This window comes from Labrus bergylta, chromosome 3 (genome assembly GCF_963930695.1).
Source record: "Labrus bergylta chromosome 3, fLabBer1.1, whole genome shotgun sequence".
In the NCBI taxonomy this organism is placed as follows: Eukaryota; Metazoa; Chordata; class Actinopteri; order Labriformes; family Labridae; genus Labrus; species Labrus bergylta.
This window is the reverse complement of record NC_089197.1, coordinates 6,734,157-6,758,741: the sequence shown is the minus strand read 5'-3', so window position 1 is coordinate 6,758,741 and position 24,585 is coordinate 6,734,157. Positions and strand designations below refer to the sequence as shown.

General features: G+C 44.9%; 1 protein-coding gene across 13 annotated transcripts in view; it reads right to left on the bottom strand.

Annotated features, from left to right (window-relative positions):
• The window catches only part of ppfia1 (PTPRF interacting protein alpha 1), a 47,114-nt gene that overhangs the window by 17,325 nt on the left and 5,204 nt on the right, over nt 1-24,585 (bottom strand). For all 13 annotated transcript variants that reach the window (XM_029279807.2, XM_029279809.2, XM_020646406.3 and 10 more), the window contains 14 exons: nt 14,622-14,723; nt 13,191-13,355; nt 12,962-13,036; nt 11,159-11,260; nt 9,200-9,433; nt 8,822-8,968; nt 7,109-7,243; nt 5,512-5,595; nt 4,405-4,536; nt 4,173-4,235; nt 3,489-3,568; nt 3,258-3,408; nt 1,759-1,982; nt 1,446-1,677 (listed from right to left, as the gene is read on the bottom strand). In XM_029279807.2, the coding sequence (XP_029135640.1) occupies nt 1,446-1,677; nt 1,759-1,982; nt 3,258-3,408; nt 3,489-3,568; nt 4,173-4,235; nt 4,405-4,536; nt 5,512-5,595; nt 7,109-7,243; nt 8,822-8,968; nt 9,200-9,433; nt 11,159-11,260; nt 12,962-13,036; nt 13,191-13,355; nt 14,622-14,723 (1,926 nt within the window). The remainder of the gene's footprint in view (nt 1-1,445; nt 1,678-1,758; nt 1,983-3,257; nt 3,409-3,488; nt 3,569-4,172; nt 4,236-4,404; nt 4,537-5,511; nt 5,596-7,108; nt 7,244-8,821; nt 8,969-9,199; nt 9,434-11,158; nt 11,261-12,961; nt 13,037-13,190; nt 13,356-14,621; nt 14,724-24,585) is intronic.

The following is a 24,585-nucleotide window of genomic DNA, read 5'->3' as shown; positions in this document are numbered from 1 at the left end:
CCGGTCTGGACCTCTGACAGTCGCGTCTACTTTTATACCTTTTGTTATCCTGAACTACAAACTGTCCTTTGAAGCCTCGGACGTCTTTAATGTCATTGTCTTTAATGTCATTATCTTTAATGTCATTGTCTTTAATGTCCGCTGTTTTCCCACAGAATGAAAGCGTATGTGTGCCGAGGTTAGGGCGTTTTTTTGTTTGTTTTTACTTTGTCTGTTAAAAACTCAAACCCGGCTCATGTGTGCCTTCAAGCTTTGCTTTGTGAACTTCCCAAGCTTTGACATCAGGTACGTTTAAATGTCAGGAAACACAATTTCTGTCCATATTTGAATGTCCACTGTGTCCTTAAGGATCTCTGCTGAATCCAAAAGTCTTTAGTTCAAGCAGATTTGTCCTCCTGTTTTCATCGTTTCTCTGACTGAACTCTTACATTCTAGACATCTTTTCAGGAGTGCATGTGAGGAAAAGGCTTCTGTGTGAGAAATAATGCCATCTCCAACAGACCTAAAGGCTTTTAAAACTCCAGGGCCAAGTGCAGATGATTTAAAATTCTGTCTTTAAGCGAGAGGATCTTATTGAGGCTGCTGCTGTTGTCTCAGACAGAAAGAGAAAGACAATTGTCCCTCTGCATTGTCAAGTCTTTAGGTGCAAAAATATCAACAGATGTCAAAAGGAAGAGGACAGAGAGGAAGTGGCGGTCTGCACCCACCCGGGGAGAAAGGCAGGGGGAGCTGTGGAGGGGTCTACAGGTACCTGGAAGTAAGACGCATAGCTATAAGCCTGAGGGGGAGGACTGAAGGCGGCAGCAGCGTAGGGCAGGTAAGTGACAGTCTGCTGGGAGAGGCAGCTCTGCATGATGTAGGGGTCATAGCAATAGTGCTACAAGCAGGTGAGGGGGGGGGGGGGGGGGGCAGTCACACACACTTGGTTACATTGTCATACACACACACTGTTAGTTCACTGAGACAGCATGAACACATATCAACATAGAACAGAGAGGGAAACAGATTAGACCTAAACTACACCGAGAACTCCGACATGTACACGATTACCAAAAACTAAAGAGGAGAATCCTGATCCGTATTTGAATATACTTTGGTTTCTTAATGACAGCAGGTGAAAAGTTTAGAAAATGTTTTTGACAGCATCCACTTAACGGGCTTCACAACTTTGCGTAGTGTGAATGCAACCAGAAAGACAGAGAAAGTGAGAGAGAAAGAAGTCCGCTGGAATGATAGGACACATTGTAAGGAACAGTTGCTGCCATTAAAGCCTGTCGTCACTCAGATGCCAAAACATATTAATAAAGGTCCCAGGTTTAAAAAAAATAATAGTGAATCCCTCTTTAAATAAAGACAGAAAGAAATACTATGAAAAAGTTATTTTCCTACAACAAGCTGATCAGTTTAAGGATCCAAAAAAACAAACGAAAGTCAGGAATTGTTACCAAGGTCATGACCCCCATGCGGTCCATTTCTCTGTTGGGGCTGCGGGGGACGCGCCTGGGGGTGGAGTGACCAGAGCCCGGGGGGGAGCCGCCCAACGAGGATCCGGCACACAGTGACGGAGGGATGGAGCTCATCGATCGGAAACGCCCTCCTAAGCTTTCCCCGCTGCCCACCCTGCACTCAATCTCCTCCGCACGGATGGCGGTGCTCTCCTTCTCCTCTTGGATCATCCTGGTAAACGTGTTCACAGAGAAAAAGTTAACTAACAAATAAACGACGGGTTTGTTCTGGTAGACGTGTAGCTGCTGATACCTTATTTCATTGTTGATGGCGTCCAGCTGCTCCTGCAGCATTAAGGCGAGGGTCTGTGCGTCCGCCTGGCCACCGGGGGACAGCAGGTCCACCGAGCTGAAGATGGTCTCTCGATCCTCCTCCAGGTCCGAGGCGTCCATGTCACTCTCGAAGGCCTGGGCCACGTTGGCCAGCACGTTGGCCTGCTGCATGCGCTCCCACTCCTGCTCGTTCAAAGTCTGCACCTGGATTCATCCATGCAGGTACCAAACAGGAAACAGGAAGTGGAAAAAGGATTGAGAAATGTAAAGAAACCAGAAGAATTCAGACAGTACAATACTGTAAAATCTGGTCTACAAGACGCACTTTTTTAAAATCTAAAACGTAGTCTGCATCGTCAGTCTACCTCTATGAACGCCTGAAACACGTCCTTCATTTACCCCGTATGCAGCCGCCATCATCGCACATTTCCACACAACCTGACGCCCAGCCAGTGTTTATTACAAGCTGTGCTATATGATATGTAGCGGTGCAGAGCAGTCTAGGGGCGCCACTTTTTAACAACGTTTCTCCCACGTAAGGTCAGAAGGTTCGTTTAACGCAAACGGTGGTGTAATGTTCAATGAGTAGAGATACTCACGGGGGCGGTCTGTACTTCCCACCTATCAACAAAGGACTGAGATCTGGACTAGCATACTGTAGCTAGTAGGAAAGCAAATCCCACAAAACAAAAATAGGCATTACTAAAAGACCCAGCTGCACAGAAATTGCACGTTCAATCAATAAGCAGAAAGAAAGTTTAAACCTCTTTCCTCTCTGGGAAACTGATTCTGATTCAAGATTCATATTCATTCATACTCTAGTACGGTCTGTGCTCAAACTAGGAAGTGGACCGCGTTATGACGTCATTCTAAATGGCTCCTGGCGCTTTAAAAACTATCGTAACCACACAGCACGAGCCTGTTTGCCCTCTGAGCTGCACGGTAGATGTTGAAGTAGGAAGAGGGTCGTTGTTGGTGTCTCAGAAATAACAAAAACATCCACAGTTAGTGGTTGCCATAGTTACTTCTGGGGAGGGGGGTTCTAATGCGTAAACGTCCTTATATACCGGTGCGACCTATATTCCAGATTGTACAGTAGATATTAAAAGCAGACCAAAAAAAGGATCAAAAGACAGAAAAGCAGGCGGGAAGGCTTTTTTTTTTTTTTTCTTTACTGCATGACACATGTTCAGGTTAACGGTCACTGTTATCTTCACACTGACTTACATGTCGCTGATGTCCAGAGTGGAAGCAGACAGAGAGAAACGAAGAGGAAGAACATCATCAGAAAGAACACAAACATCAGAATGAAGCAGGCAGAGAAGTTCAAAGGGCGCTCACACAGATACAACGCACAAAGTGAATTCAATTTATCACAATATTTTTCATTTTCATGGCAATAAACATCTCACAGGAATAATTAAGTCCCCTCGTTAAACTCTGAACAGGTGGAAGTTCAGTTGTTAAGACAGAGCTCACCTTGGATGGCTCGTCCCGGAGCGCTGCCATGCGTCCCTTCTGAGGCCGCCTCAGCACCAGAGCGCTGCCGTAGTGGTCCGAGTTACTGTCCATCATGGAGGAGGCCGACACCGGATACCTGAAATCTGGAGTGCTGCCCAGCTGAGAGCGTCTGCAAAGACACACACAATCAGAAAGAGTCAGAGAGGTCTAAAGGTTTAAAGCATGAAGTGTGAGAGTGAACTGACTTACCCGTGTAGTAAGGAGTTACTCCGGCTCCTCCCCTGCTCGCTCTCGGCCCTCATGGTCTCGATCTGGATCAGGAGCTGCTCCTGTAAGAAAGAATTTACAGACACAGTGAACATTCGGGGGAGAAAGACGGACTGTAGCTCAAAAAGCAGATGCATGGAGTGCTGCATGGGTGTGATAAGAATGTGTCCCTCTGCTGCTCATTGGTGATGGGATCTAACTCAGAAGCTATGGAAGAGGTCTGAGGTCCTGAAGGGGGGGGGGGGGGGGGGGGGGGGAAGTTATTTAAAAAGCCTTATACAGACTCATCAAAACATGCCAACATGGCCGAAACATGCTGGCACACCCCCGACCTGTGTGAGCTCCTCCACCGGCACACTCTCACTCCGAGGTCTGCAGACGCAAACCGCCTGCCTCCCCCCCATCCTGCTGGACTAACTATCTGTCCTGGGGGGGGCAGGGCTTCCTCCAATGCTGCTCCCACCCTCAGCACTCCCAAAATCCATCAGAGACCCCCCCCCCCCCCCCTTCACTCTCTCTCTTCAACATCACCTACAACCATGAACAAACTCTCCTCTCATCCTCGACCTCTTACATTATTTCTTCTTTGTTTGGTTTAGTTGTTGTTCTTTGTAAAGCGTCGTTGAGAGTTCAGTGAAGCGTTAAATGGAAGTCGTATGTTGTTACCTTCTCATGGTGAGACTCCTCAATCAGCTTCTTGGTGTGATCCAATTCTCTGATCAGAGAGTTCTGTGAAGACACAACAACGAGCTGGTAAATAAAGCGTGACTGGGAAATAAACTGCGATCTCATACTAAGAGTCATGAGACACACACACACACAGTGGAGGAACAACAAACATCTATTGTTGCAGACGAAACATGACGTCAACGCGGCTCATCATTCATGCATTCTTCACCTTATCCTCCAGAGCGGACATCCTCTCTTTGAGGTGAAGCTGAAGCCTCTCGTTCGACTCTGAAAGGAGTTTGTCCACCGTCTCCGACAGACGCTTGTTGTGCTCCTCGTTCATCTTCTCTCTCTGCCGCGCCTGCACAGATCGAAGAAGAAGAAGAAGAAGGCAGAGGAGTTATTAATGTGTCTATAGCAGTGAAGCTCCAGAGACGCTAAACTGACAACAAAGAACGGCGCTGCAGAAACTCAAATGAAAGCGAACGTGTTTGTCTAATTTCTCGTCATTAATATCTCTTCCCCCACATTCAGATGATGATGTTGTGCTCTGCCTCTGGTCACTTTCTGTCAGCACCTGTCATGCTTAAGGCCTTCGCAAACTGAGTCAGTTTTTTGTCCGTCATTGTTTATTTCGGAACAGAATTGATTTTCTGCTTTTTTTCACACCCATTCCCTTTTGTGTGTGTGTGTGTGTGTGTGTGTGTGTGTGTGTGTGTGTGTGTGTGTGTGTGTGTGTGTGTGTGTGTGTGTGTGTGTGTGTGTGTGTGTGTGTGTGTGTGTGTGTGTGTGTGTGTGTGTGTGTGTGTGTGTGTGTGTGTGTGTGTGTGTGTGCCAATGTTCAGGATCAGTTGCTTTGTGGAAATTGGGCCTTCACTCTCTGATGTTCATCTGCCAATGCAGAAAGCAAACATTCTTTCCGAGTTTCTTGAAAGGAAATCCTCATCTGATTAAGTTAGTACATTTTGTTTCTAGAGATGTTGTTAATGGAGGCAGCAGCTCAGTCTGTACGGACTTTGAATGGGAACTGGAGGGTTGCCGGTTCAAGTCCTGGTACGGACTTAAGATATGGAAATCTGGATTAAAACAAGCCTGATTTCATTTTTTTTTTTTTGACCAGAAATTAGATAATAAAACGTTTTGAGTGTAGCAGTAATCAAGGCCGACTGTCGCTTGGCGTAATGCTAACAATATGTTGCTCTGAAACACATCGCTAAGAGGCCACAGAAGGGGCCTGGGAATATAAAAACATTGCCACCAGAGATGATCAGTGCCACCCCGTCATCAGGACGATGAATTAGAAGCAGGTGATAAGAGGCGACGGCAGATTTCTCACCCTGAGCAGCTCCTGGTTCTTCTCCTCCAGCTGGGCCTCCAGCTGCCTCAGCCTCTCCTCCACGTTGCCATGACGTTCCTCCGCCTGAAGACGGAGAAAAATAAAAGGAGACACTTACATCTTTTCTGCACTAAGGTATCAAAGAGTGCAAGGTAACACAATCCTCTAATGAAAGCGTCGCTAAGTGCTGGACTCTGCTCTTCCCCCCCTTCAGGTGTTTTGTCATCCATCCTGGAGAAGGAGCTCGCTGAGGAGCGGCCTGAGCTCGACCCCGTTTGAGGTTTTAGCCCTTCAAAAAGGATGGGGGTCAAAACAACCTGAAGAGCTTTTAAAGAAAGTGTCTACGTATACATAAACTACTCACTAGAGGGCGAGAAGCTACAGCAGCTACAGAAGGATGAAGCGATTATAACTCCACAGAAAGACTAAACCAAACACAACAGCCCGGATTTCCCAGAATGCAAATCTACCACCGCTACAGGCCTTAATAATCATCAGTGCCTCGTGAAAGAACAGTTACTTTAATATTTCCTGGTGTAGTGAAAACACAATCAGCGTGTGTAACCAGCTTATTGCTTCTTATCTATGGAAGAGATGTTAACATTTTTTCCTGGTGCACAGCCTGTTCCAGTTTTAGTGCCTCTAACGGGCGGGGTCTCCGCAGGTCTTTGAACAAATCAGCTGGCACTTCCTGTTTGTGTTAGATACCGAACAAGAACGGAAAGCTCACCAGCACATGAAGCCACACACACACACACACACACACACACACACACACACACAGACAGAGAGAGGAGGTCAGGTCAACATGTCTTTAGTCTGCCACTGACTTAACCAGGAATGTAAAGATTCACTTTATTTACATCCTGTTTGCTGTGAATACTGACGTCACGGTCTATCAGCCTGGTTGTGTTTCAGTGACGGACTAAGAGAGGAGTGAGAGTCTTTCTAGTTTCCTGGAGGACAAGTTTATCTGGGTGAGTAGAACCGATCTACCTTCTTCAGAGTCTTAGTGCCTTTAGAGCCACACAGAACACACTACGGTTTTGAAACAGAGCATGACAGAGAGACAGACAGATGTGAGACGGAGGTGAAAACACATCTGCACAATTCAATGTAATGAGTGGAGACAGATAACAGACAGAGCATGACATCATAGACATAACTCAGCGTGGAACAGGTAGACAAGAAGATGATATGCACATGCATGTTACATCAAAGGGAGGATGAAAGAGGTGGGAGAATCTGTGCAATAATGAGAATTCATCAGGGAGGTAACTCAAACAAGTTGCACTGTGAGCCAGTTCCAATACTAATAAGGCGTTGAATTGCCCGTGTAGGTTCAGCGGCAGCGTGTTGTCCAAGACAAAGACTCAAACTATAAATGGATAAAAACATGAGGCAGACCTCTAAAAATAGGTCCCTGTGGATATTTGGAGCAACACAAACAATGGCCTCCTCAGCAGCTTCCGCGGGGAGCTCGAGGTTGTTCGGATGTAAGGGAAGTACTCCGGCTCACTTTTGAATCTGTTTCATAGAATCCTGAAAGTAAAATGTGGGTTTGAGAACAGAGGTGGGAGAGGACAGGTGCTTTTACCTTGGTGAGAGCAGCTACCCTCTGGGCTAGCTCGGCCTCCACCTCAGGCAGAGTCTCGGCCTTGCGGATGGTCTGCTGCAGCTTCTGCTCAGCCAGCTCCAGTTTCTCTTGGAGCTGCCGGTTTCTGTCCTCGGTCTAAAAAACAAACAAAACCCAAGAGCAAACAGTCGTTAGCGTGATGGTTCAAGACGTGTCTGTGCTGCATACTTCGTTTGGAGCTCACCAAGGTTAAGAGAGAAACAGAGAAAGGCGAGGACTTGTGCATTTGGTCGGGGAGAGACAAAGGGAGAGGGGATGTGCAAGGGTGGGGTATCCAGGAAGTTAGGATGAGAGCATTCATATTGACACAAAGAGTGACAAAAACCCCCATGAGAAAGAAGAGAGTGACATCTCCATCTGAGCGAGTACATGTATAGAAACAAGCCAGTGTCTTTGAGGCGTCCCATTCACAGCCCGCTGCGCCGGTCAGAGCGTGAATACAGCAGGAATTCATTAGCAGGGGTTTGGAAACTGGCAACCAGAACTGCAGACGACTCCTGCTGGCAGACCAACGCTGAGACTCCCACGCCAAAATCAACCAGGACTCATCCAATCCACGTGTGAGCATGACAGCATACTCTTTGCGCCCCTCTGGATCCGTTTCTCTCCATCCACAGTTAGAAGCCTGAACAGTCTAATACATGACCCTCCAAAAACTTCTCATGCGTGTGCCAGCGTAAACACTGTTAAGTCCTATACTGTTGATGGGGGACAGGGGGCGCACAAACACCAACACACTAAACAGGCACTGGTGTTCTCAGCCAAAACGGCAGCAGCGCTCCTTGTAGGGCTGATAACACCACCGGACGCAGGAATCACCAGAAAATAGCACAACTCCTGCTGAAGTTGATAACTCATCATAGCAGTAAATCTAAATAGCAAACCAAAAAATTGGGACTAATTGGGGTTTCCAAAGTGGTGCAATGATTTCATTTTTTCAAGATTTCAAGGCTTTAAAAAATGCTGAGCTTCATTGCACAACGACGACGACGACAACAATATAGTCTGAGGAATTTTTAGCCCTAGCAGTTATTCAGGTAAGCAATAAGGCACCGTGTCCCACCTGGCATTTTTTCCAGGCCGGAATTTGCTGACTGTGCACTCAGGAGTGTTTGCATGAAGCGTACACTGAGAATAAAAGTGCTGCACATCCGTCCTGTCTCTATGACAACAGTCTGTCGATAACGGCCGCTGTACGACCGTCACTGCTTCGTTACTTTTTACTGCATGTTTTATATTTGGCTTAAAACGCTCTCTACTCGGCGGAAACAACTGAACAACTGTGCGCTTTTTAACGCCGTTCTCGTCAGCTGTTCTGCATATTAGGCAGATATCAGTTTGTTTTAATAGATTGATTCAGAATGAAGTGGTGCTGGTCAGAGCTGAGTGTTGTTGGTGTTTATTCTCCTGCAGAAACTGGTCAAGTGATCGGGGCGTGATTCATCAGGGAAGGAGACTTGAGATCATAAAAGGAAACTGAAGAGGACATCTGTGTCATGATTTCCAAAACACATCTCAGGGGTCGTTTTTAAATAAAAACAGGGTCAGCAAACGTCTCCCAACATCTCCTTCTTGGTTGCTTAAAGACACAGCTGCAGCGTGGATATTGGAGGTGAATTGTACACAGGTGTGGACGTCGACAGTGATTCTATGAAAGAGTCAAAGGGGGCGTACTTGTCTGAAGAGAGAATCCTTGTTGGCCACTTCATTCTCCAGCTTGTCGTTGAGGTCGTGGACGGAGGTAGCCTCCCGCTGAGCTGCCAGGTAACGCTTCTCCAGGGTGGTGATCCTCTCCTCCATGTCCTCCTTCTGAGCCATCGACTACACGCACACACACACACACAGAGCAACATTTACATTAGTGTATATGGTATCAGTGTGACCTTGACCCTGACAGTCTGTCCTCTTACTTTAGCCCCACTGAGAAACGTAACAATGGTAAGGTTCACTGGATGCTAACACAACAAAGAGGGGACGTTGTAAAGCATCGTTCTAGTCTCTTCATCAGTCTCGTCACTTTGATGAAGACAACAAAGCAGACGACACACCCACCTCTCTCAGGTCTCTCTGTAACCGCGTGTTCACGTCTTCAGACTTGATGAGGTCCTTCCTGGCCGTGTCCAGGTCCTCCTCCAGCTCGTTGATGCGTGAGACCATGGCAGCCATGCGCTCCTTCATCTGGCCGAGATCGGCCGTCTGACGCTCCACCACATCCTGCAGCTCACCGACCTTCCCGAACCCGAGTCCCGACTCCTCGTCCTGACTCAGGGAACCGTCCGAGGAACGCTACAGGGGAATTCACACATGAAGTTAAAGAATGCACAGAGAGGATTCATTTAACATCAGTCAAATAAAAACACAAATAAACTCTTGGTTTAACTCTTTGACCAAATTGAAACAATCCTGCTAGTGGCTACAAAGCGTCCCGGTGAGATCCAAGACATTATTATTTAACTTTAATTAAGTTTGATACTTAAGAAGCTCCAAAACACAGACATTATGCACTTTACTCATGACCCAATTTCAAAACCTTAACAGGTCATTATGTTTCATAGACGTAGAAACCTTCAAGATGTATGAAATACACAAATATCTAAAAACACTCCAGATATAACATTGAAGTCTGCAAAAATACAAACTAAGACACTTTGTCAACTGCAGAGAGGACTTCGGCAAGAGGAGACCTCATGCATCAACAAGCAAGAAAGGAGGAAGGTTTAAAGGAGATCTCGTCTGCTGATCTGTGTAGGTGACGGACTGTAAACTGAATCAAAATAAGACGTTTGAGGACATCGTCTCTAGCTGTTTGTTCCACATCTCTCTCCTCTTTTTTGATGTTTCAGGACTAAATTATCTTCGCACAGACCACATTTCTTCATCAATGAATTCTTTAGTTTCTTTGTTGTTCATGAAGTGTTCCCTCTGATCTAAGCTGTTCACCTCAAACATCTCATTAACTTGATGTCACCCCCGTTGGCGTGATGTCATTTTGCATCACGATCAAGCCCGTTATACCTACGCTATCAGTCCCGTAATAAAAGCAGCTACGTCTAAGCTGTTCCTCCTGCGCTGACTGATTGATGTCTTATTATCTTAAGCAGAGACGCACTGCAGGTCCCGCTGTCAGCGAGCAGGAACCTGGACTGTTTCCAGCCCTCCCTCCTCCTCTTCACCTATTTGCATCTTGTCTGTGCATGTATGCAGAGGGCAGAGTAAGGCACAGCTAATCATAACATGCCGGGGCAGAAAGGTTCAAGTGTCCTCAATAAATGGAAGACAGGAGGGAAATAGAGAAAGCACTAATGCAGGATTGAAGTTTACATCTTAAGCTGACCACACATTCTGGATGGTTTTGGGCATGATATGCTCCCCACAACGCCTTGGGGGGCGTGGCCTGATTAAAGGCTTATTGTATCAGATTTTCTGTCCTAATAACCCTCAAGTGACTATTTTACTGCTCCAGATCGAGTCAGAGATCGCTCTTGTTGACATGTTTGATATTCTGCAATATCTGCAAATTATATAAAGCTGCACATACTCTGTCTTGTCAGAGTTCATCCGTATTGTTTTTCTTTATTGCAAAACACACAGCAGGACAGCCAGCTGACCAGGTCTATCATCCTCCATGTTTGTTTTTCTTCTGAAGTCACGTTTGATCAAGCGAGTTTCTGTGAGATCTCGTGTCTGTGGAATCATTTCTACAAACAGCAAGTGTGTGGTCATGGTCTGGCCGAGTCCTCTAGTTTGTGCATTCGAGGATTAAAAATGTTAAAAAATCACTTGAAACTGTCCTCATGTCTGTGCCCTCCATGTTTTTAAAATCAGTTAAGATTTGCAAAGTGTCTCGTCAGTCGCCAGCTTAAAGCTTATTGACTGTACACAGCATTCCCTTTACAACATGTGATAATATAAGAGTAAATAAAACAGCATATATCCTCCATCATAGACATTATTTTTAAATCCTTTATGTGAACAGATGCTTGACACTTGTTACACACACGGCGAGCGTACCTTGCCGTTAGTGCTCGGCGTGTTTTCAGAGTTGTGGTTGACCTCGCTCGTTCCATCCGCCAGCCCTCTCTTCTGGCTGCTCTGCTCCCTGAGGTAAGCCAACTGGGGAGAAAACACCGGTTAGTCAACACCTTTTCTGCTCATTCATTGGCTGTTAATAACCACCTTAACCGCAAATCTGGTTAACCACTTAACATCGCGCACTGAACCTGCTTGATTCACTTGTCATGATGTGTTGTTTTTTTAACTCCACTTCACTGACGCAAGTTGTCCATTTGTGTGTGTGTGTGTGTGTGTGTGTGTGTGTGTGTGTGTACATGGATACAAGTAAGCCCCGCCCACAGCCTTGATTTCAGACCACAGTTATACTGGTTTTGACTCCGCAGCAGATAATAAACTCAGAGCCAGCAGGAGGAAAACAAAACAGAAAAAAATAACGGCCTTGCCCCGAGGAAGTGAGGTTACTAATAAAAGCAGAGTGGCAAGTGGTTGATTTGATGTGTGTGTGTGTGTGTTGGTGTGCACATGCGTGTGTGGTCCAAGGCGGATTCCCAGGAACAAAAGATGACTGCTGCATGAAGCAGAGAGGAAATCTAGGACACTCCTCAAAGATCCTCTGGGCCCTTTGTCAATCTTAATCCCATTCAGCTCTCAGTGGACTGAAGACTCTTCCTCTCTTTGTGCACATTTGTAAGTAAGAGTCACAAGGTTTCTTCATTTATTATTAGACTCAGCATGAATGAAATGCTCTGATCACATCTGGTGTTTTTAAAAGGCCGTAACAGTTTGTTACAATCTAATAAGATAAAGACGACTTTTATCTCACCATCTGAGGCGCGTGTAAAAAACATCTCCTCTTTCAAAAGCAGAACTTCGTTCTTTCCTGAATCATGTGGTCACTCCAAGAGGCGTGACGGTTTGACTTTGAAGATTTAACCACACAAAGATGATGCCTCGGCAACCCGCCCAGATATACATACTATACAGACATCTGTCTTTTTTTATTCATTCAAGATGAACTAAGATCAATGAACAAGTCGACAGTCTCCCCTTGCTCTGCATCGCTCACCTCCATGTTTGTAGAGTCTGACACATACTCTGCAGGTTTATGAATGTGCTACAAAAGGGCTGCAAAAACTGCTGGATAGTCGACTAGTCATCAGTTCCTGAAACTGTTAATCTGTTAAACTGGGCCTCCGTACATGTTGTGGTGGTGACTGTGTCTGCAGAGACTCTGTCCTCTGACTGGATTTTACTGTTCTGGTTTGTTCTGGTTGACTTGGGACATTTCTGGGCGGAGCTGGTGTGTTTCCAGCCAATGAGAGCGCAGCAGGTGAGTTTAGGAGTGGATACAATTCAGTGATTGGACGCCATTCAAACCAGTGAATATGATGGACGTGGACGTAGCAACAAAGAAGAGAAAATATAATCAGAGTGAGGAGAAACACCAAGCGGATAAAGCTCGTTCTAAAACGAGGTTGAAACTTGTGTTGTCTTTTACCCGTGGACGTGGAGTTGGTCTACTTCCTGTTGGACAGGAAGGTGACAAACACCAGCGGTTAGCTTGTGCTAGCGTGCGTTAGCTTGAAGTGTAGGTACAAGCAGTAAACGTACAGACTACGTCCTGCAGTGAGGGTGAGTTCCTGGGAGCGATGGGCCCAGGAAGAGGGGCTTAGTTTGAGAGTGTGTGTGTGTGTGTGTGTGTGTGTGTGTGTGTGTGTGTGTGTGTGGGGTAATAGATCTAAACATTACAGCTATCAGTGAACATTCATTAAAATAATCTGGGGGTCTTTGTTGACCTACTTCTTTGTGTGAGATGGTGAGCTGCTCCTCCAACGCGCTGCATCTTTCCAAAGCAACGCGTAGTCGCTCTCTCACCTGAAAAAACGTGGAAGAAAATATAAACAAATCTGAACAACTTAACAAACCTTTGCATCTCTTCCCTCTCTTCACACTGAAGTATCTAACGTTAAATGTACACATGATTTTATCTGCTCCTTTCAAACACTCGGACACAGACACTCGGTCGTACCTTTTCATCGAGGGCTTTGTGGTGTTCAAAAAGTGACTTTAGGGCTTTGAGGACTTCCACCTCACTCGAGACTCCAGCTGGAGACTGGGCCTGTCTCTTCACCACCGTCATCCTCAGACTCCGCTCATGGCGAGACACCAGGCACTCCAAATGCTCCAACAGGAGCTGGAGACACAAAGGACGGCGGGCACAGGTTCAAAAGTGATCAAACTTACCGTACAGTAGTGCTGTCATGTTTTCAATTTATTTTACTTTGAATAAACTAGAATTTGACACAGTGATGTTCAAACACATTCAACCCCCCTCTGCACAGAGACAAAACATTTTATTACTTATTTTTAGCGTAGCAGTAATGAGCCTTAAAGCAGCAGCCTGTTGATGATCCGCAAGTACCGACTCATTATTTAAATATTATTTGCCACAGAAATGAGTCTCTCAACTTGATAGGGATCGAGCCCAGCTCCCCTTTTATTTACAATATTTCCTGCTGACGAGCACAGAGGTTCCTGGCACACAAATATTTGCGAGCCAACTTGGAGAGTTGCAAGTATCTCACTGCTCTGTGTCTCTCCACCAAAGCAGTGTGCTGCTGTCTGAAGAGAGACGAGTCTCCATCGTGTAAATTTGTATAATCTGAAACGGACCCTCGTTGAATTTGTTGCAACATTACCGTCTTCATTTACTGAGGTCAAGAGTGCATGCAATGGTCACCTTACACAGAGCGCGCCCTCTTTTGGATCAAACTGCAGACTACTTCAGACGGCCTGATAGTTGGATAGTTGGAATTGCTGTCATTTTGCATCCATTTTGATGTAATTTGCGATTCCTCTGTAGAGGTGGGGTTTTTTATTTTTGTTGAATTAGCTTCAAGTGTGAGTTCAGGTTTGTCATTAGCATTTTAATGTGCATGTTTCAGTTTTCTAAATATATCATTTTCTGCTTTTGTCTCTCTGAACTCTTTGCTAAATCTAGATGAACTGTGCACACGATGTGCAGGGGCAGTAAGGTCATGCTTAGAAGGAGAACAGACTGACAATACACTGGCTGAGGTATGTTTCCTGCTTCTTCTCAGCACAAACAGCTGTCAGTGAGAAAATGTATCCTCTCTGGCTGAAATATTTTGCTGATTGAGCAATTTGAGGCGCTCAGAACTCGTGACGAAGGTTTTGATTATAGGACATAAGCCAATTTGTACACCAGTGTTATGACAACCATCCATACGCAAAACAGAAACACAGGAATCTGACGCAGGCTAAATTCTCCACAGTGCTGTACAGTGGGGGAGGTCGTGAACTTTTTGAATGTGTGCTTTTCGTTCATTGCATTCTGTGTGTGTGTGTGTGTGTGTGTGTGTGTGTGTGTGTGTGTGTGTGTGTGTGTGTGTGTGTGTGTGTGTGTGTGTGTGTGTGTGTAGCAGCGCTGTCTACGAACCCGTGTGTTGTTTCTCTCAGCTTTGAGCTCTGCGATCTCCTCTTCCTTCTCCAGAAGATGCTCCCGGCACACGTTCACCTCCTTTGTTAGCGCAGCAAACTCCTGGAAAAGAAAACAACAAACAGAGAAACTTGTAACGGCTGCTTTCTAAGATCAGTTTTGTTTTTGCAGGCTTTGAGCAGGTGATTTGTGGGAACTGTTGCTATCGTTGAGACAGGGAGCGTGGATATTTAAAGCTACAACTTTGAGAGAGGATGCTGTTATGTCCTCCAGAGTGATCTAACATATTTCCCTCAAAGTTGATGCAGGTTGTGATTCTGGTTTATGCCCTCAGGTAACCCCTGCATCAAGGAGGGTTAAAGGTACGTTCATGTTTACAACAACGAGAAGAAAAGCACAACAGCTACCGACAACAACCTGTGCGATACACTACCTGAACAGTATTTACCACACAGACGATACTTAGGCAAGACAAAAGAGCAGAAAACTGAAAGCAGAAACTGGACAGCAATCATGCTAACAAACCAAACCATCCTGACATTTCCTCCAGAATGTAGAGACAACAAAGTGGGCAACTTATAAACGTTGAAATTAATCAACTGTTCCATCATCAGTGCTCTCAGATGTCTATTTAAGTTCTCAGTCATCCAGGGTATGTTAATCAAGGCCGTGGTCTCACTGGCCATCTGTACCGTGCCCAAGCACGCTTCAACCCTAAAGTCCAGTTCGTTTGGCCACTGTGACCGCTACGGTCATGCACGGTACACTTCATGCACGGTACACTTCATGCACGGTACACTTCATGCACGAGCACAAGCACGCGGGTACACAACACTGACAGCCTTCATTATGGAGAAATCCAGAGTTTCATGGCTGCATCTGACTAACATGGCACAATATAAGCCACAAAGTAGATGTCATGTTCTCTGTGTTGTGCTCCGATGTGCAGGCTTAAAGTATTGCCTCTCAGGTACGTCCCTCCTGTAAACAAACTGATTGAGGTACGACGTCTCACTGTAAAACTGAAGCTTCCTCGTCGATAGCCTAGTGGTTATATTGCGCACAGCGGCTGTGGGTTCAAATCCAACCTTGGCTCTTTGCTGCATGTCATCCCCCCCTCCCAACACTTCCTGTCTCTCTTCAGCTGTCCTATCCAATAAAGGTAAAATCGCCAAAAAGCATAAAAATGAATCTTCCCGTGCCTTGGTTAAATGTTTTACAGGTAACAGCGCCCGAAGACGTCTTGCACTCCTCTAGGATGCTCGTTACAATAAGTGTCATCATCAACAAGCCTCCACACATGCTGAAATGTCCGGTTAAGCACTTAAAACATCAGGGTTGTGTAATTTGAGTGTGTTCGACGTACTGCTGATGAATATTATCAGCAGAAACACAAAAGACATAGGGATGGAATGAAGCAGGGCGGGACAAACCACTGTGAGTAAGAGAAGAGAGGCACAGTTGCGTGTGTGTGTGTGTGTGTGGGTGTGTGTGTGTGTGTGTGAGGGCGAGGGGAAGTAATCTGAGCAGATTAGTCATTTGTCACACACAAATACATAACTTAGAGGATAAAGCTCAATTAATAAACCAAGCTAATATACTAATATAGGCTAACCTAATATAAATGGGTTACTGCGTCTTATATACTGGTTACATTCTGGATCTACATCATACATACTGAATTATCACCGCCTTGATTATGAGGACAACATATCCCTTTATTAGAGCATAGGAAACTAACAAAAAAAAAGGTTTGATGTTGACCAAGAATACGACTGAAGACAGGAAATGAAACAGCAGAGATTTCCCTAAACACACATCGACATCCATAAGAAAGAGGAGAATAAAATGTACCGCCCCTCTCTGGAGAGCTGCGTTCAAATAAACCTCACACAGCTCACATCTTTCTCAGGTTCTCTGCAGACTATACAGTTGTGCACACTCACACACACTTGCTTTCAGGGATTACACGCATGGTTGGATCTGAAGAATGTGCCATCCTGATTTTTTGCCCTACTAAAACTAGCACAGGCACCCTGAGTGGTGAGGCCTTCTTTCTACGTTTCCAAGGGTTGTGTGTGTGTGTGTGTGTGTGTGTGTGTGTGTGTGTGTGTGTGTGTGTGTGTGTGTGTGTGTGTGTGTGTGTGTGTGAGAGGGGGTGGGGGGGCTGTTGGAACGGATCGTCCTTTTCAGTCACTACCACAACTATTCTCTCTTCCCTTCAATCCAGCCTCTGAGCTTTTCCAGCGACTGGCACAGATTCTGCTTTGCTAAAGGAATAAGAGGGGGTTTGCTACTGGCTACAACCATGGTCTCCACTCTTTCCCAGCCAATGAGAGGCCATGAGAGGCGGGCCCAGGGGTAATTACAGAGTGGCTTACTTCCTACATTCCAGAGCAGACGCTGAGGTTGAGTTGAACAGCAACATGAAGATTTCTCGATGCCTCTATCCGCCATTTATGACCCCCTCCATGTTCTCGTAATGTTGCTTATCTAATCAGCTGCACAAAATAATCAGAGAGGAAACACATGGGAAGGTATGCATCTTCTAGTAGGGGAGGAGAAGAGGAAACTTGGATCTTTCTCCGTTCAGTCGTTGGGTCAAAGCAAAGTCTTGAAATAAAACCCAGATTGAGGCATCAAAACCGGCCCACAGATACTCCCACCCACTTTACAAACTGGTCACATCCCCGACAAAGACCACATAATGAGACACACGGTCCTCTTTACGGGGAGACTGAAAATGAAGCTGATCCTTTTTATACGGGACAAAACATGCACATTATGTACAGGGGGGGGGGGGGACTTAATAATATGTAAGAAGTAAAGAGGATTTCAAAGTAATATCCTGTAAATTAACACTTCATTTATAATAGTTTTTGAGATATACTTAGGATGTGAAAACAAGGATCTATTTCTCACCAAAGCTTGAAACTTGGTGCACATGCTCAGTTTGGGGACACAAGTCTTCAACTAAGATTGTCAAAATGTTTGGTCCTTTAATACTTTAGATACCTAAATGTGTCTCTGAGTCATGACTGTCTACAATGAGAGAGAAGCTCGAGTCCCGCTGGCTGTGTTGTTGTCAGAGCCGTGTTTACATGGACAGGACAACCGGCTCCTCCCCTTGTGTTTAAAAGCTGTTTTAGTCAAGAACTAGAGAGAAGAAGAAGAACATACTCACTGATTATTTGGATGTTAGTAAGAGTTTTTAGATTACGCTCATTCGGTGTCAGTTTATAACTAAAGAGCGCTAACATTAGCATGCTAAAACAACAATGCAGTCGAGCACTCCACAAGCTTCATTTACTGGAAGGTAAAACACCGTTAACTACGTTACAGAGGCGAGACGGGATCAGCTGAGCCAGCGAGGGAGCGCAGCAGTGTGTGTGTGTGTGTGTGTGTGTGTGTGTGTGTGTGTGGAGCTTCTGCTGTGCCGTGCTTCCACAACGCCGGAACGCAATATACATTCACAGACTGGCACACCAAAATTACGCCGAAGACGTGATGACGGATGAGCAGAGCGAAAAGGGCTAATGAATGGGATTTTCAAACACATCTGGTCACGTGGAAATGTGTAATGGCGGCACTTGCTCTCGTGGTCATGACAGCATGTGTGTCATATACTGTGTGTTTATACTGGTATATTGTATTTGTCGCACCGGTATTTAGAACGCAGCCCTATATAAAAGAATCATATGTAAGTTTACAGTTTGGGTATCCTGACACTATAGGCAAACTATAGATTCTGCATCATCCCTCCTGACGGACAAATTGATGTCAGGGATTAAAACAATTCCATATACATCACCATGAACTGTCCGAGTGAGTAGTGCAGGATAAAACCTGTTGTGTACATGTTGTGTAGAGTTGCAAACGCTTAATCCTTTTGTTCACTGACTGTGACAATACAGACGGAGCACCAGGCATGGGTCGGAGAGCTGGAGAGCTGATGAGATGCCGGCAGGCGGCTAAAATGTTATATTCAAACATGTCAGAGGATTACTCCAGAGCCCTAGGTCAGCTTATATTTTCTGTAGGTCCTCATTCATGTTGCCAACATTTCACATAGGTAAGGAGGGCGTAGACATGGAGGGATTGGAATTCAAAAGGTGCAATGATTAATGCATCCCCAAATATATGAATTCAAGTCAAACATGCAGATTGAACGCAGTAGAATCAGACGCTCGTACTGTACATGTACAAGTGCAGCCATGTGTACTCAGGCGTGATCCCATCGCTCCCTGCAGCAGTGTAAACTGGTGTGTGGCTCAGCCAGTTTGGATGAGCGACATGCTGGTTAGAAGTGGACTGAGCTGCTCTTTAAGCCTTCGAACAGGGGAGGGGATTAAGGGGGAGGGGGGGGACATAAAAAAGATGTGTGCCAACCTATTAAAGGAACCGCGTATGAAAACACGGAGAACACACAAAGCTTTTCAGGGATAACTGGACAACCACTCATTCATGGAGAAGAATATGATGCTCATGTACTTCATTCAATCAAAGATACCAAAACAATGCTCCTACCAAACCCGACAATCGAAATAACCTTGGCGTAACGCAGGGTAAAACATCACAAACTGTGTACATAACATCTCTTTAAAATCCTTTAAGGCTCTCAGTGTCCCAGTGTTTTTTTTTGTCAGGGCTGGTTGGTATGGCAACAAATATGAGATCTTAAAACAAACACTAAATTCACAGATTAAAGCAGTTCATGATAAAAATGTGTTTCTCTCAGATGCATCGGACGTCAGGGGGGCTCCCAGGTGCCTGAGCTGATGCGAACACAAAGTATAATTCACTACATTTACACCCCTGGAAATTCCGCCTTCAATCTGAATGTCGTAGAGGTTTAATGGGGGAACAAAGTGATCCCACCTTTGTACCGTCCTTGGGGATCGTAACAGAGGTGAGAGGGGATCAGCCGTGCCAACAAGGGAGTGCAGCGCTGTCGCATGTGCGTGCATGTCTGGCTGTGTGTGTATTTGGAGCTCCCGCTGAGCCACAGGACATCAGGGGGGCTCTGAGCTGAGCTGATGCTAACACACACACACGTCTGGGCCCCATCTACATCAGCCCTGTTCAGACTGCGTTTTCAAGCCGTGACATTTACGCTCTTGTGACGTTTGGCCTTCAACCTGAATGTTGCAGAGGCGAAATGGTGAACTAAGTGATCCCCCTACTGTACCGTATTCAAAGGTGAGACCAGTTCAGCTGAGCCAGCGGGGGAGCTGATCGCTGTGTGTTTGTGCCTGTCTGGCTGTGTCAGTGTGTAAGTTGAGCTCCTGATATGCCGTGTACGACGAAGCGCAATTTGACTTTAAAAGATTATTTCACCAACGCAGAATCAATATGAATGTACAAAGACGTGATGACGGCTGAGCTTAGGTTTGGCGCTTTTGCAGAAACTGCATCTGAAAGCCGTATATTTTTAAAGTTGGGAAGGAGGGCGGGATCTCGGGAGGCAGGACACAACATAAAAAAGACGACCCAGATAAAGATAAAGTTATGCCTTTATATCAGTGCGATGGTTAGCTTGTCATGTTGACAGTATCCACTAAAGAGCAGAGAAGAACAAACTGGCAAGCAGAAAAAATAAGAAAGAAGTTTCAGCCCATGCACAGAGATTGCGCTGGTTGTGTGATACGAACGTCATCACCACTGCTCGCTCTCAGGGAATCTTCCTGAATTTTTCCCTGTTTTGATTACACATCGGCTCACTCAGACTTTATTCTTCTTCTGGCACATTTGAAGCTTCATCCAAAGGCAACTGGACTTGGTCGAAGATCTTGAAGACGAACATCCTCCCTCTGAAAAGCCTTCAGGATCTTCAACCAAGTCTAGTTGCCTTTGAATGAAGCCATGAATTAACCACGACCAGACTTCTTCTGGCACAATAAACATCCTTACTAGACGACCGTATGTAGTGGTTGCACTCTTGTATAATGATGTGTAAGAAGAAAGCAATATGGGCAGAAGGTCACATTGTCTAAAAAATGTGACACTTCCCTTAATCTTAAAGGCCGATTGTTTCAACGCTACAAGGGAGGAACCGACTTCACTGCTCTGATGCTGCTAAAGGGAAGGGAAACAGAACACGATGACGCTTTTCTCTGTTGAGTCAACAGAAAGCTCAAAAATGCTAAACAGACTCCAAGTGACAGTGGATTTAATGAACTTTAACATGGCCTCAGAATATCATTTAGTTTCATGTCATGTCGACTTTCCCTGAAGGATGCTGTTGGATAAGTCAGCATTGCAGATGTTTTAAAAAAAACACTCTTTACAACACAGTTTTGTTGGAAATACTGGTTATCTTTTTTGGATTCTCAAAATCTGGCAGCATATCAGAGCAGTGCAACCGATTAATTGGTTTGAGAATAAGCTCTCTTTCTTTGCTACGCCATATGATGGTCAGACTGTTCTGGATTTGGAAGTGAGATCAGAACCAATAGGCCTTCCTCCTGCATAATGACTTTAGCTGTTCTTAAAAGCTTACAGCGTGTGCTGAAATCTGACACTGTGCAGAGGGCATCTGTTCTCCTGGAGGAGGAGGACTCACCGTCAAAAACTAATTAGACAACACAATGGCTGCTATTCAGAGCTGTTTAGAACGCTGCCCAAACACAGATAGAGAGAGATGAAGTTCATCTATCGGAGGTGAGCCGACGCTGGTTTATCCAGAGGTCATAGGAGGTCTTTCTCACAGGTTCACCACCAAAGGATTACACTAAAAACAGGAAACAGGGAACAGGAACAGAAACTGATGCACAAGAAGCTGGTTTTCAGGATCATCATACCAGAACTTTAAACCTTGTTATGATACTAGAAACCCGTCTCGCTCCTTTATTACTACCCCCAAAGATGGTACAGAGATAAATGGTGAATGAGCTTATGTCGTTCTTTTCTAGTCTTCTGACTACTCAAAGCTCTTTTACACTGCAGGTCACACCTACACATTCACACACTGATGGCAGAGGCTGCTGTGTAAAGTGACCATCAGAAGTAATTACGGTAATCCATTCATATAAAATCAAATGCCGTCAACGAGGAGCAACTTGGGGTTCAGTGTCTTGCCCAAGGACACATCGGACATGTGGCTGCAGGAGTTGAGGATCGAACCCCCAACCTTCCTGTTGAGAGTCGACTGACTCTACCAACTGAGCCACAGCCGTCCACTTTTTCCATTGGCCAATTATGTTTTATTAGTGTTATTTGAAACCTTCTGGCCTGTATGGAAGATTTAAGTCAGATGACCCACAATCCCCAGCTCCAGAGGCTGATGCCTCATCCATTAGGCCACTGGGACCTGAATACTACCAAAGCAATTTTTGCTGGGAAACAATGTGTGAAGAAAATGTGTGCAGAAAGCAGAACAAAGAATGTAAAACCTACTTCCACTTCTGTCTCTTTAATTGCTTTCACAGTTGTAGAAAACAGCTTGAATTTCACCTACACCTGACACAAAGCTCAGCAGGTGAGGCTCGAGCTGAAGTAGTGCAAACCCTGAGTGACTCAGGAACACAGGAATGGACTTTTCTGCAACATGTGAGCACCATATGTATAGAAATACAATCCAATGGACTGGAAATAGAAGAGATATCCAGAAGACTACATTTGGATGTGGGTCAGACCGATGTTGCCGGCACAATGCACAAAAAAGGAAAACTAAAGAACAGATAAGAACCATCCCACTGGGAACGCTGGTGTTTGAAAGAGCCGCTGACGTGTGAGCAAGCTACACAGGAATGTTTGTGCATTCCAGATGAAGGGTACGCTCACCAGGAGGGAGGAGACAAAAAAAGAAAAATGCACCTCCCCTCTACCTGCCCACTCCAGCCTGAAGAACCTGATTTATGGAAAATACTATGATTAAGAGTCCCTCAGTAAGAACAAAACTGGTTTGAAATCTGACGCTTTTACTGTTTCATTCAAGAGCAAAGACAACAAGAAGGCAAGTTGACAGACAGCTGGAACTCAAGCGAGAGGTTCTCAGGCAGCAGTAAAGTCGCAACATTTGTTTTTGCGGCAATCTTATACTATCTGATATGTTGAAGCCTCCTCCTGAGGTTTTTAAATTGACTGATCAATTAGAGCTTTCAAACTTTACAAATGTCCTGAAAACTTCTACATTAACCTACGTGCACATAATGAAACTGCCGCATTATGTTTTCTGTCCAATCAGATCTTCTTCACTATTCTGATAAATGTTAAATGGACTTCAGCTTTTATGGTTGCTCTGAAAGGGCCACACTTGACTTAGTGTAGTCCTCGAATCTTATTCAAATGTGAGAAGAGAAACCCCTCAAAAAGAAGTTCTGTATCTGAGATGTGGAAGCACCCTGCACTGAAAACCAAGACAAGTCACAAAGTGCATTAACACTAGAAGTGCCTCCACTTTATTATCAGCTGTATTCTTTTTTTGCCTCTGGCTACAAATCCTTGGAGAGTTGGCAGGAAGCCAGATGATCAGCTGACAATCACAGCATCAAGAGCAGCAGCGTGCAAGAACACAAAAACACTCAAACGTATACACACACTTATACTTTGGTCTAAGTGACATATCAGAGAATGAAACTGAGATGATGACTTTTGATGCAGTGTAATATAGAAAAGGAATAACAAAACGCATCTTAATCTTATCTCTAATTCTTGTTTTTGCAACACATACACACATTAACCTGAAGCTTAAAGCAATCAATGACAAAAACTTAAAGGAGGATGTTGTTTTTTGAGAGGGCTCTCTGACAACATTTGCGTTGTATAACTTGTTTGTGCATTTCCTTCAAATATAGGACTCTGTTTCTTCATCTGTGTCATTTATTATTTTTTTTTTTTTACCTCAGGAGACCCCCCGCCCCTCCTGTCTCACAGGGAAAGTCTCCAGCTGTGAGGTGCATGTGTGAACAACCAGATCAGGAGAATATTCGGAGCAGTCCTCCTGAAGTTATCTCGATATTTCCAGGAGTGCAGATATGAAAAAGGCTTTATTTGTTATCAAAAGGCCTTCTTGTAATCTTTATGTTTTATCCGTTTTATTTAATAACTGTCTCTTCAAGTCAATCATTGTTTTCGTCGTTACAATTTTATGGTTTTATTGCTGTGTATTGTACTGTTGGGGTTGTTATGTTCAGCAAAGAACTTTATAAGGTTGGATGTGATAAGCGTTTAGAAACACAGTCGGAGCATTTACAATTTAGTTTGAGATTTTTCTGTCTGTTCAACACTGCAGCAATGAACGCCGTCCTACAAGCGTGTTCAACATCACTTCCTACTATCCGACGTTCCAGGAAGCTTGTTATCCTATCAGGAGAGCACCGTGCTATCTTTATTTTGTTTTCTGTATGCAATGATCCCTCACAATCTACAGACATCTCTTGTTTTCATCTGTTATCTTCTGAGCTGTGATCGCTCACCGCCTGCACGCCGTCTGTTCCCTCACTCGTTTAGGGCTTGTTTCACATTTGATCAAATTCATAAATTCAACCCAAACCACCAACAACAACAGCAGGGTTTAAATTATTACCACTCTCTGATGCATCATTAAACCTGGAAACCTGATCCCTTTGGTTTCAATGTAAGACCCCAGCGGGCAGAAATATGAGTCGGTAATATAACGGAGAGCTGCAGCAGATGGACAGAGTCTGGATCACGAGTCCCTCCGTGTTCAGTAATGCAAATATCACAAATAAAGCCACAACTTGGTCAGCACTATAAGAGTAAGGAAAGGATTGTGCAGTAATTAAAGCACCATGTTTGAAAAAAGAAACGCTGCAAAGCTTTTGTGTTCTCTAAGACGCACTGCAATAACGTCTAACCTTACAGAAACACTCTACACTACACAACAAAGAAACCTGTAAACAAAGAAACTAAACAATCCACATGCACAGGACGACTCGTGAAGAAATGGCTGAGATCAAACCACATGTGCCTGGTTTACCTTTGTGCACACGTCACAGCACCG